Source organism: Physcomitrium patens, chromosome 6 (genome assembly GCF_059467195.1).
Source record: "Physcomitrium patens ecotype Gransden chromosome 6, ASM5946719v1, whole genome shotgun sequence".
Classification (NCBI taxonomy): Eukaryota; Viridiplantae; Streptophyta; class Bryopsida; order Funariales; family Funariaceae; genus Physcomitrium; species Physcomitrium patens.
In genome coordinates this window covers 12617747-12631558 of record NC_143415.1, presented here as the reverse complement: position 1 = coordinate 12631558, position 13812 = coordinate 12617747, and the positions used below count along the sequence as shown (strand labels likewise).

At 33.5% G+C, this 13812-nt stretch overlaps 1 protein-coding gene across 2 annotated transcripts; it reads left to right on the top strand.

The window, feature by feature from the left end:
- The first annotated feature begins 5760 nt into the window (after positions 1 to 5760).
- Positions 5761 to 8861, top strand: LOC112284087 (uncharacterized). 2 transcript variants are annotated; one of them, XM_024523612.3, is made up of 6 exons: positions 5761 to 5967; positions 6262 to 6424; positions 7110 to 7470; positions 7569 to 7872; positions 7993 to 8422; positions 8550 to 8861. In XM_024523612.3, the coding sequence occupies exons 2-6, from the start codon at positions 6272 to 6274 to the stop codon at positions 8556 to 8558; spliced, it is 1257 nt and encodes a 418-aa protein (XP_024379380.1). In that variant the 5' UTR covers positions 5761 to 5967; positions 6262 to 6271; the 3' UTR covers positions 8559 to 8861. The 2 variants fall into 2 exon arrangements, with proteins under 2 accessions (XP_024379380.1, XP_090107423.1); XM_090251297.1 differs by lacking the exon at positions 5761 to 5967 and having other exon boundaries at positions 6052 to 6424.
- Positions 8862 to 13812: the final 4951 nt, after the last annotated feature.

Below are 13812 nucleotides of genomic sequence, written 5' to 3'. Positions count from 1 at the left end.
TTTGGAACATATAGGCGTCCCTTGAAATATAATAGATTGTTCTTGAATTCAAACTTGGAAGTATCATGAGACTTTGAAGGATTTTCTTTAATATCACGAATAAAAGGATCAGAAGACATACTTGACTAAACTTGCTTAATGAAAGTTGAATCAATAATTAGTGTTGATTTCATTGCTTGAAGATGAAGATGCTTTGGCTTCAAGAGAATTATTCGTTGTTGATCAAAAGTCACATCTCTTTTTTTTGATACAAGGTAAGATCGTCTAGAGAGTGCATCTGATAAACCTTGTTGTTTTTCTGGTTGATAAGTGATCTTGAATTCAAATCTTGACAAAGACATACTCGAACGGACTTGGCAAGAATTCAAAACACATGTTGACATAAAATAATCAATATTCTTGTGATCCATATATATGGTGAGAAGATTAGAAGCACTTTTTAGATAATGGCACCATTCTTGAAACAAATCCATGATTGCAAGAAGTTCTTTGTCATAGATTTCGTAGTTGATCTCGGTTACTGAAAATTTTCTGGAATGAAAAGTTATAGGATGAAGTTTATCATCTATTCCTATTTGTGACAATACGACATCCAAAGCAAAGTCTGATGCATCTGTTTCCATCAAAAATGGCTTAGAAAAATCAATATGATATAAGATTGGTGCAAAAATAAAAGCTGTTTACAAAGCTCAAATGCTACTTCTGCTTCTTGATTCCATTGAAGTTTGTCTTTACAAATCAAACATATAAGTGGAGCTGCAACTTGAGAGAAGTCTTTGATAAAGATTCGATAGTAGTTGACAAATTCCAAAATGCATTGGACATCTCTTACCGATTTTGGAATCTTCCAATCTATAATAGTTTAAACTTTCTTACAATCCATCATAAGTCCATCATTTGAAATGATGTATTCTAAGAAGTCGACTTGAGTAGTGTGAAATATAGACTTTTCTATCTAGGCATAGAGTTTTGCATCTCTTAGTTTTTGTAACACATGACAAACATGAAGTTCATGTTCTTCTATGTTCTTATGTCATTTATGCCACACCTCTTTTTATTGGTGGAAAGACTTCAAGTGGCATTCCAAGCCAATATCAAGATTTTTAAGATGTATTTGAAAAGAAAAAATGTGGATACTCTTTTGGAACATCATTCCTATGACTGCTCAATTGACCTTCAACAAGGAGCACAACTACCATTTGGACCAATCTACAATTTATCTCAAAATGAGTTAGCTAAATTCAACAAATATATTAAAGAAAATCTGGCCAAGAACTTCATACGCCATTCTAAATCTCCACCAAGAGCTCCAATTTTATTTGTGAAGAAAAAAGATGGATCATTGCGGATGTGTATTGATTATCGAGGACTCAACAAAATCACCATCAAGGACAGGTATCTGCTACCTTTGATATCTGGACTCCTTGATCAGTTGAATCAAGCTAAGATCTATATAAAAATAGATCTATGAGGAGCATACAATCTAGTATCCATCAAAGAAGAAGATGAATGGAAGATTACATTTTGAATAAACTACTATGACCATTAGTTGCTATTTCTATAGTAAGGATTTCATGAGTAACATCTCCTAAAGACAAAATCTTTAGAATCTAGCAAGGAAGAGGCTTTAAAATGTTTAGGTCCTAAAATAATATTTATTATAAAATATAGAGAGGGTTCTGAGGAGAGAATAGGACCTTTACTAGGTATTGTACAAGGTTCCACCCGCATGGTCTCTATTGTAGCTAGACAAATTCGTTTTTCGACATGCTATCTTCTTTGATCGCTTTACTCCTCATTTTATGGTTGCATGGCTTCTTTGGACAATATTGAGAAGTGTGCTTAGATTCTCTATAATATAAGCACAATCCTCTTAAACGACAACGAATCTTTTCTTGCTCAGTAAGAGGTTTGAAACGTACCGCATCAATTTGTATATCCTCTACTTCCAAATATATGTATTAAAGAGATATTGGTGTTGCCATTGAATTATAGTAACGTTGAGGTCTACTTGTATAGTTCTCAGATTGGAATTCAAAAAGACGATTGTCGTATTTCACAACAAAGTCAATTATTTGACTCAATGTTTGATGATCAGATAAGTTAAGCATTAATTTTTTTACCTCATATTGTAATCCGTAGAGAAATTGGCTAACAAGTCCGGTAACATCTCACTTGATATCAATTGCAAGTTGTCAAAACTGTGAAGCGTACAATATTACTAATTGATTGCCTTGTCGCAAAATATGGATCTTGTTGGTTGCAACACTAATTGCATCATATTCTTCATATATAAATCAAAACTCTACCAAAAAAGCCTCTACATTATCTAATATTGGATCTCGTCATTCAAGAAAAGATGAAAACCATGATAATGCTGAACTTGAAAGAAGCGTACCAATGAATCTAACTTACGATCTTGGAGTTGAATAGCTTTGGGATTGAAGTTCAATCACAAGTTGTACTTTATTGATAAATCCTCTAAATTTTGATCTGGTGCCATCAAACTTCTCGGATAGCACAATTCTAGGTTCTCTAACACTAGAAGGGCGTTCCACCATAAGAGAAGGGACATGATTTGGTGCAGATGTTGAAGGAGCTCCAATCATTTCTATATCTTCACTTTCTGCCAATCTTGTTGTTCCTTGTAGTATTAAATTGAGTTGATGCATTGCAAGCATTAACTCCCTCAATTGTTCTTGCATTTGTGCCATTGCACACTTCATTTCAAGAAGTTCTACCATGATATCACTTAGAAAAAAGATGTCTAATATTACTCAAGATAAATAGAAGAGAGGACTTGAGAACAAAGAAAATACTAAGGATAATATCAATTTAGTAGAGGGTAATCCGCAACTTCTAATACGCTTATGTCTTATCAAGAGAAAGGGGTAATCCACTCTTAATCAAGATTAAACAAAGCTCTAATATTGTAAGTGTACTCTTATCAATCTATCAAGGATAAGATCTTAATAAAAATAAATAAACAAGTGAGACTTCTTTTAAAGAAAGATGACAAAATAGAAATAACTCAATATGTATATTAAGAAAGAAATTCGAATGGCTATTGCCAAAAGATTAGAAAACTAGAGACTCGAGAAATTGGACTAGAAGTAAGAAAAGAGTTGACAAGACTGAAGAAAGCTTCACTCTTGTCTCTATATATACTATCTAACTAGATGCTATATGGCGATGTTCTATAGGACCTCCAATATGTGTTGACTTTGTAGGTTATATGCCTTGACTTACAAGGCAAGTTTTTCTATGTGTGGGCTACATAATTAACTTGGTCTTCAAGCTAACAACATGTATGGTACATGGCCAACTTATTGACTACGTTTCTAATCCAAAAAGTCAATTAAAAACACTTAGAAAGTCAAAGCAGCATCTTTAAAGCTTCTAAGAAGCTTCCATAACAAATATTATCGAATTAAGTCACTTTTATCTACTTTTACTTACTTCTATCTATTTATACATATAATTATTGGCTTACATGCGTATGTCCGTGACAATCATATAGGATATTGTTATATTGTCATGATGTAATTCAACTAATGAATGAAAGAGAAAAGAAAATATTATATTATAGAAGGTTTTACTTTAAAAAATTATAAAAAATTATCTTAATATAAAGATAATAGTCAAAAGATTGTAAAACTAAAGGATACTATTGCTGTCTCTTTATGAAATAGACTTCTATTTATTTTGCAGGGCCATGAATACGACAAAATAAAGTAGATTGGAAAATAAAATAATATATATATATATATATATATATATATAAGAAGAAGTTAAGAATAGTTTTTAGCAAAATTTATCTTAAGAAGGTAAGAATTGATACCTAAAGAGGACTAATTGTCAACTTATGTCGAAATCAGATCCTGAGGGACAAAACCATACACCTACAGTGATTCTAGGATTCTTTGTTAGATTAGAGAATGGAATTTGAGAGAAAACATGTAAAAAAAATTTGGAGCATTGATTTTATGTCAATTGAGTTAATATTTAGTTTTTGGGAGATTTTCAAAGTTAGTGATTTTTTTGGTTGGATTAGATTTTGAACAATAAAATTATGTTTATAAAATTGAAGATTTCCTTAGTTTTGTGGTATGTATATAAGTGAATTTTGGGCAGTATGTTGGTGTTCTAGTAATTATTGTGTACTCAAATTTTGAGATCAATCAAATAGTTAGATCAAAAAATATAAAGATTTTTGTAGGTTGAAGTCTTAGAAATTGGAATTTGAAGGTCATTGAATATTTTTAAGATCTTTAGTAATCTATTAATTGGATTGAAGTTATTTATTTTATTTTTTTTTTAGAAACTAGACTTTACTTCCAATAATTAAGATGTATTTTAGAAACAATGCAACAGTTCAAGAAGGAGATATTGGCACTCAAAGTTCAATATTTAGATTGGAGTAGGAGGCCAACCAACACTCAAGTGGAATTCAGATTTGATCTTCTATTTGATAAAAGGACCTTCTTCAAATTTTGTGTATTTGTTGCCAACTTAATTATTGAGAGGTGTGTAAAATCTTAAGTAAGATTAAAAATATAATCAATAGATATTGAGGTTCTAAATTGCCTTAGGATTAAGTTAATTTAATTAGGATTTGGTTTAAGGTTTAATAATTGATTAGAATTTAGGATTTATTTAGAGTTTAGGATTAGTTAGGATTTAGTTAGGATTTGATTTAGGATTTAATTAAACACTATTAGGATTTTAACTACAGTTAAATTAAAATTTGGTTGAAATTTATTTAAGATATATTTTGGATTTTATTCTAATATTTCTTTTGAATTTCTTTAAAATTTGTTCATTCTTCTTTTGTAATTTTTTTGACGTTTCTTTTGATTTGATTAAAATTTGATTAGCATTGTTAAGATTTAATTGGAGTTATTTAAGATTTTATTAGAATTGAAATCTTATTACAATTTTCTTTCTATCTTCTACAGCAAGGTGCTTGGTGCATTCTCAAGTAAAGCTTTACATAATATGACAATATTATTCCTAGTTAAGAGTATATATGGAGGCAAGAGTGAAGCCTTCTTCACTCTTGTTAATGTCTTTCAAATCTTTAGTCTTATTTCAAGACTTTCTAGTCTTCTTATCTTTGGCAATAGCTATTCTAGTTTAATATTATATCATCCTTGATTGATTTTCTAGTCTTTTTGAGTGATTCAAGAGTGTATTGAGGTTTTCTTTCTTCAAAATTCATATTCTTCCTAGTTGCCCTTGATTCCATATTCATAACTCATAGTTGACACTTCCAATAAATATATTCACCATTTTTAACTTTTCCCCCATAGGATTGTTTCTCCTAATTACAAGCACACTCAATACCCTCAAACTAACCTAAATCATAATTTACATGAATACCAATTTCTAACCAATTTCAAGTATTCATCTTCCTATGTACAAAGGATGTGGTAGATTCCTTGGTGGCAACTAGTCACCTTCATATTCAATTCAATTCAATCATTGTTTTCTCTGTATTCCAAGGGTAGTAGGTCGCTTCTTGCTTGTAGAACGCTCACAAAAGCAAACAAACAAAGAGTCAGAGAATGGATCATTGCCGCAGAAGGGAGCAGAAGAATACACACACAAACAGATAAAAATATTTATCCATTTATCCTGCATGCGAATGCTCTCAAAAGGTGCTGCTGCTGCTGCGGGGCCCAGGGGTCGACGCGCGCGCACCGCGGCATCGCCTTCGGAAGCGCGTCACTCGACCGAGTTTTTCTCCATTAATGTGTTGCGCCTTGTCCCCGGATGCATCGCGAAACGGGCACAATTTCTAGACAGACCCCGACCTGCTAGAACCCACAATTCCTGCCCTAAGAGGACCCAACTGCCATCCGTCGGGAGGGGACCAGGATCGCTGAAAAAGTTCGCATCATGGTCCAGTCGCTAGTCCCACCACAACGCCAGCAGCTCCGTCGCCACTGCACGCGCTCTTGCCAGGTTGCTCGTTTGCCCCTATCCGTCTTCGAACCACCACGGTTTCTATAAATTCCAGAACATCCTTGCATTGCTGGAAACGCCGCTAAATTTGCACCACCTGGAGATGTGCCTAGTGAATAGCATCTTGTCGCAACTGCGCGAGCGATTGTGAGATTTGTGTGTTTTGAGACTTGAGGGGTATTTACGCCGGAGGTGTTTAAGAGCTGAGTTTGCGAGTGGTGATTTTATTTTGGTTTTTTGTTATTTTAGTTTATTTGCTGAAGGATTTGGCAGGGGAGGCTGTTTTTTGTGAAGTGCTGAGAAGATGTCGTCGTTTGCGTTGGAGGATTTTGTGGGAAATGGTGTGCTGCGGGACCAGATGGAGAGTTTGATGGCGGATGGGTGGGACGATGTTCCTACCCTGAAAGTGATGAGTAGAGAGGATATGGATCTACTTCAGCTCAGCCAGATGCAGCGGGTACGGTGATGAGTCTTCCCTTGAAGTTCAAGTTTATATGTTGAAATTCTACCTCCTCGAGGTGAAGTGAGAGTTCTTAGGGCAGTCTGGTTGGTGAAATCGGCCTTGTACTTTTTAAGTAGGGGATATGGAGTGTTTTTGAGGCTTTGTAAGGTGTCCACTTTGGGCGTCACTCAGCTACTAGAGAGAGATTCGCAACAGTCTGTTACAGTTACGCACGCACTCAATCGAGTGAATTAGGATTAGAAATTTCTGCGAGGATCAATTTCGCGCTCCTTGATCGACAAATCTCGCTACTCCCTGACTTTGGCAGATGAAGTGGCCACATCGTTAGATTTCCATTTCGACAGCTGAAAACTTCCTTGGATTTGCTGATTTTATATCTCCAATCTTGTATAGATTCCCAGCAGCGCATCAGGACACTTCGCGAAAGTTTTTCAACTTGAAATTCGTAAACCTCAGGACTTACGTAAGCATGACTTGTAAAGGAACGCGCTGTTATGGAATTTATGAGAGGGCGACTCTGAGTGCCTTCCCTAAAAAGTATCTCGAAGTTCTTCCATCGAAGTAATCGCGGAGAATTGTCTCCGAGTGCAGACTGAGCTGCTTTCCAAAGAAAATCACACTGAATCGAAAACGTTTGCTCATTCGTATCATCTGAACCCTATTCTATGGCGGTGTGCAGGACGCTTTGGAACTGCGTACTTACCTCCATGATAAACTGCTCATGGAATATGCCGATACGTTGGAGGCCTCCGGGAAGAATTTGCAGGAGCTTCTGAAAAGCAGTCCTTCCGAGCTGTCTAGCGAGTACAAGATGAAGAGAGGTCATGTGGCAAGGTTCTTGGACAGGGGTAGTGCTTGCGGTATTCAGGTGCCCAACGATCTCGTCATTCCTGCACGGAAGGCCACCGCCGCTCATCACGGGGGAGCCTCTCTGTCCCCTCCGAGATCCATGTCGGTGTCACCACCCAGACAGAGACGCTCTGAATCCAGCAATGCCAGCTATGCAGATTCGAGAGCTTCCCCACCTGAGGAACAACCAGGTAATACCCTCGCGGCCATATCCTTTTCTGGTTTTAGTGCTCATCATGCTCTGAATTGTTTCGAATTCTTTCTGAATGAGGTGTGAAAATTTCTGCAGAGCACAAGCCACCCGTGATAGTTAGACCTATGACTTCACAGGCACCTCCGGCCAGCCACGCGATTTTCTCAGCCCCAAAGGTGGAGCCCCGGCTTTGCGGATTAGTGAAGCTGGGAGTGATGAAGGAGGAAGTGACACCTCTCTCGGCCCTGGAGAATATTATGATCCAGAAGCTGGCGCCGCAGCATAGCAAGGGTGTCAATCCCTTCAAAGGAAAAGAGCCCATTCAGTTGGCTGCTCCGTTCAAGGCTTCTCAGTTGTGGGCCGAGAAGCCCACCCTCATTCTGTGCCTACGCCGTCCAGGGTAAGCATGACTCCTCCTGCTACTCATCTGGAACGACGAAATCTGAGTTTTGAAGCTAGTCTCCGGAATAACTTTAGTTCTCAGAAGCGGAAATTGACCTACCATTGTCAAACGACGCAGGTGCGTGATGTGCCGCGCCGAAGCTCACCAATTGTATGCCAGGAAGCCCATTTTTGATGCGATGGGCATCCAATTGGTGGTCGTGCTCAACGAACACATCGACGCCGAAGTGCGGCAGTTCTGGCCCCGCTACTGGGGTGGCATGGTGGTGGCTGACACCCACCGGGACTTCTTCAAGGCGCTTGGACAAGGAGAGCTTCCCAAGGAAGGATTCGTCACAGGGTTCCTCCTCAACAGCATTGCCAAAGCCAACTACAAGCGAGCCAAAGCCACTGGGGTTGAAGGCAACTATGCCGGCGAGGGCACCATCAAGGGAGGCTTGTTCATCATGCGCCCTGGAAATGGGGGTGTCGCTTACCAGTTCGTTGAGCGGAACTTCGGCGATTGGGCACCAATCGAAGAAGTCCTCGAAGTCTGCGGCAACATTCAGGTACTACTTAGTCAATCACCTCTGTACTAAGCTTTAATCTTCTCCGCTCTTATCCTGCATGATTTGTGCACTACTTCTCCGCCACCTTCGTCATCTAATCGTTGCTTTCTCTTGGTACCTGGTGCAGAATCGGTGATGAATTCAATCTCGAAAGTTGTGGATTCATTTGTACAGTAACACCAAGCTGCACAATAGTAAACCATTATGTTATTATACAAATTTTTTTTAGGTGACTGAACCATAGGATTTTACACGACGTAGCTGCCTTTGTGGTGGTTGTGTCTCGACACCACGAGCAGCAATAAATACAAGCAGAAAAGAGCGTAAAAAAGGTTACTTACGGGTGACTCAACAATGGCAGCTGCCAGCGTCCAGTAATGACTATTGTGATTATTTTTTGAAGAATACATAGCCATCAGCTAGATTGTTTCATACAGTACATCTGTGCTCACACAAACATTACATGGTTTCAAGTATCATTAATTTTATAATGGTCCAAACAGTCGTCACTCGTTCAAAAACATGAAACTATTCAGGATCTAACTTGAAAGAGTAGAGTGGGTCGGAGCTATTTGTACAAACACCAGCAGAGTCACCGGCACTGCCACTTCAGCTTTCTTTTCTTTAAGACTGTATTCTTTGACTGAAGATAAGTATAATAGTTTGTGGTATTTTTCATCATTTATATATATATATATATATATAGATATATTTGCACATCATTAAGAACTATGTTTGTTACATTTCATACATATTTATTTATAAGATTTTTTTTAATGTAATAAGTATGATATAGTTATTTAATTTATTATTATGTAATATATAAATCTACTTCATATTAATTATTGTTACAACAACATGATGTATGCTATTTTTTATTATATTTATTATTTTAAAAGTTTCTTTTTTAAATGATTAAAAGTGAATTTATAAAATATTATATCTTTTTACTATGAATAAGAAATTATTAAATATTTAAGGTATAAGAATTATACATTTCAAAGATGAAATATAATAAGTTGGAAGCTTGCGTAATTCGTAGTAAAGATCATATTCTTTATTCAAATTCCTTACATTGTTTTTACAATAGAAGTTTGTTTAGGACCAAAAAATCACAAAGTCTTAGCTTTGTTAGATTCAAGAGCTTCAACTTGTTTTATAGACAATGACTTTGTCAAAAAACAAGATATATCCTTAGTTAAGAAAACCAATCCTATGCATGTAAAAGTAATAGATGGTCATTCATTGTCTTTTAGAGATGTTACATATGAAACTATTCCTTTAGATGTAGCAATTAGTGGTTATAATAATTTAATAATATTTAATGTGATTAGATCTCCTTCTAATCCAATTATTTTAAGATTATTGTGATTAAAAAGAATAATCCCCAGATAGATTGGATTTCTCATAACCTTGATTTTTGGATAGTTTAGCCTAAGGTACTACTAGGCAAGTAGAAATCCATAAGATCAATACATCGAAACCATTATTGATAGATGCGAGAACTTTCATGCATGTTGCAAAAAAAGTGTCATCTTTTGATATATACATCATATCTATTGTTGATGGAAAAAAAAATTTAAGTGGCATTCTAAGCTAATATCAAGATTGTCAAGATGTTTTTTTAAAAAAAAATGTAGATATTCTTCCAAAGTATCATTCTTGATTGTTCCATCAATCTTCAAGAAGGAGCTTAACCACCATTTAGACCAATCTATATCCTATCGCAAAACAAGTTGGTTTCACTTAAGGATTACATTGATGAAAATTTGGCTAAAAACTTCATATACCATTCCAAATCTCCAATTGGAGCTCCTATCTTATTTGTGAAGAAAAATGATAGATCTTTGCAAATGTGTGTGGACTATCGAAGGGTCAACAAGATCACCATCAAGAATAAGTATCTACTATCTTTGATTTCAAGAGTTTTTGAACAACTGAATTAAGGAAAGATTTATATATATATAATAGATCTATAAAGAGCATATAATTTGGTATGCATTAAAGAAAGAAATGAATAAAAAACTATGTTTTGAACAAAGTATGGACATTTCAAATATAATTTCATGTCTTTTAGACTCATGAATGCCCTAGCTATTTTTTAACATCTAATGAATGATGTCTTTTGTGAGTGTCTTGATGATTTTGTTGTTTTTTTTTTATTTAGATGACATTATTATCTACTCAAAGAATACAAAAGAGTATGAAATTCATATTTGTTGTGTATTATAAAAACTAAGTGATAAAAGTTTATATGCCAAGATAGAAAAGTAAGTATTTTACATTACTTAAGTTGACTTCTTAGGATACATTATTTCAAATGATGGTCTTATAATGGATTCTAAAAAAGTCCAAACTATCATGGATTGGAAGATTCCAAAAACAATCAAAGATGTGATGTTTTTTGAGAGTAGCCAATTCATATAGAATCTTCGTCAAAAACAATTTTCAAGCTGTGGTTCCTCTTATATGTCTGATATGTATAGAAAAAATTTAATTAAGCAATAAAAAAGAAGTATCTTTTGAAGCATTAAAAAAAAATATTTCTTTTTATACCAATTTTTTATAATGTCAATTTTTTTAAGGCATTCTTCATTGCAACAAACACTTCTAATTTTGCTATGGATATGGTTTTGTTACAAATGGAAGTGGATGATAAGTTCTATCTAGTGGCTTTTCATTACAAGAAATTTTCACCAATTAAAATTGACTATGAGATCTATAACAAAGAGTTTTTTACAATCTTTGATTCATTTTAAGAATGGCATTATTATCTAAAAGGCACCTCAAGTCTAATCACTATATATACAATATTGTATTGTAGTTCGGCTACCATGTGAAATTTCTAAGATTCCAGAAGATTGGTAGCAAAGTTAGGATTTATTTTTTTTTGTAGTAAAGCTTTAGAATAAGTGCTACGTTGTTTAAAAATTCAAAAAAAATTGAATAGTTGGATCAAGTGATATGAATTTCTAAAGTTTGAGAAGAAGAAATGTTTTGCAAGAAAAATAAGTTTTGAGGGATTTTGCTATAATTTGGATACTTTATATAAAGTGATGAGGTTTTGAAAGCCAAGACTTTGTATATAAGTTAAAGATGGAATAAATCACTTATTCGATCTTAGCCAATAGGTAAAAACTAAATTTTCTATATCTAGATATATAGTATATTCATAAATAACAAATCATGTTATACAACAATACCATTCTAAATTTTAAGCAAAAACTCAAATTCGTTTGTGAAGAAAAATGATAGATCATTGTAGATGTATATTAATTATCAAGGGTTCAATAAAATCACCATCAAGAACAAATATCCGCTACCTATGATATGTAAAATTTTTGATCAGTTGAATTAAGGTAAGATCTATACAAAAATAGATCTACAAGGAATATACAATCTCATACGCATTATAAAAGGAGATAAATAGAAGACTATATTTTAAACTAAGTATGAACATTTCGAATACAACATCATACCTTTTGGACTTACAAATGCACCAACAACTTTCCAACATCTAATGCATGATGTCTTTCAAGAGTTTTTAAATGGTTTTGTTGTTTGTTATCTAAAATACATCTTAATCTATTCTAAGAATATAAAAATAAAAATAAAAAAATAAAAAAAATAAAAAAAATTATATTTGTGATATATTACAAAAACTAAAAGATGCGACATTCTATACCAAGAAAAAAAAGTGAGTATTTCACATTACTCAAGTCAAATTTTTAGGATATATTATTTCAAATAATAAACTTATGATAGATTTTAAGAAATTTCAAACGATTATAGGTTGGAAGATCTCAAAAACGGTAAGAGATGTTTAATGCTTTTTGGAATTTGCCAACTACTATTGGATCTTTTTTAAGGACTTCTCTCAAGTTGCAACTCTACTTACAAGATTGACTTATAAAGTCAAACTTCAATGGAATCAAGAAATAGAAGCAGTATTTGAAGCTTTGAAAAAAGCCTTTATTTTTGTATCAATCTTGTATTGCATTGACTTTTCTAAGATATTTTTTATGAAAATAAATACATCAGATATTACATTAAATGTTGTATTGTTACAAATAGAAAAAAAATTTAAACTTCACTTAGTAGATTTTTATTCAATAAAATTTTTAGTAGCTAAGATCAACTATGAGATTCATGACAAAGAACTTCTTATAATTGTGAATTTGTTTCAAGAATGGTGCCTTAATCTAGAAGATGCTTTTAATCCAATGACTATTTATATGAATCATAAGAATCTTAAATTTTTTATGTCAACACATGTTTTAAATTATCGCCAAACTTATTAGAGCATGTCTTTGTAAAGATTCAATTTCAAAATCACATATTGACTTGAAAAATGATAAGATTTGTCAGATGCCTTTTTAGAATATTTTTATCTTATAATAAAAGAAAAAGATGCATATTTTGATCAACAAAGATTAATTCTTTTGAAGCCAAAGCATTTTCTTTTTATCTTTGAGCAATAAAATCAACATTGGATGTTGAATCAACCTTCGTCAAACAAATTCAATTAAGTACGTCTTTTGATCCTCTTATTCATGATATCAAGAATCCTTCTTCTAAATCTCATGATGCTTCCAAGTTTGAGATCAAAAATAACCTACTCTATTTTGAAAGATACCTATATATTTTAGAAGGAGAATCATCTTTATGTGTTCTTCAAGCACATCATGACTTTCTAGTGGCTGGACATTTTGGATACAATAAGATTTTAGATCTTATATCTAAAAATTTTTGGTGGTTGCAAATATAGAAGGCAGTGAAAGACTTTGTTCAATCATGTGACATTTATTTAAGGTCAAAAATCCCTTATCATTGAGCCTATGGACTTTTCTAACCATTTTCCATATTCAAACAACCATGGTCTTCTATTTCTTTGGATTTTATTACATATCTTTCAGTCTTAAGTTTGTATGATTCTATATTTGTAATAGTAGGTCGTTTTACCTAGATGGCACATTTTTTACCATGTATAAAATCTATCATGGATAAAAAAAATAGTTAAGTTTTTTCTTCAAAACATCTATCGCTATCATAGATTATCCAAGGATATTTTATTGGATAAGAAGATTCAATTTGTATAAAGATTTTGAAGAACTCTTTTTAAGATTTTAAAGATAGATGTAAAGTTATCTTTGAACTTTCATCCTCAAACTGATAGATAGATAGAGTATGTTAATTAAATTTTGGAGCTATATTTGAAATATACCATCAACTATTAATAAGATGATTGAACAACTCTTTTGCCATTAACAAACTCTGCTTATAATAGATGATATTTTTCTATTTATTAAAAAAATTATTTATTAATTATAATTATCATCTATATTTTGATACTTTTGACTTTTCAAGAGTTAATATTCTTACGACAAAAG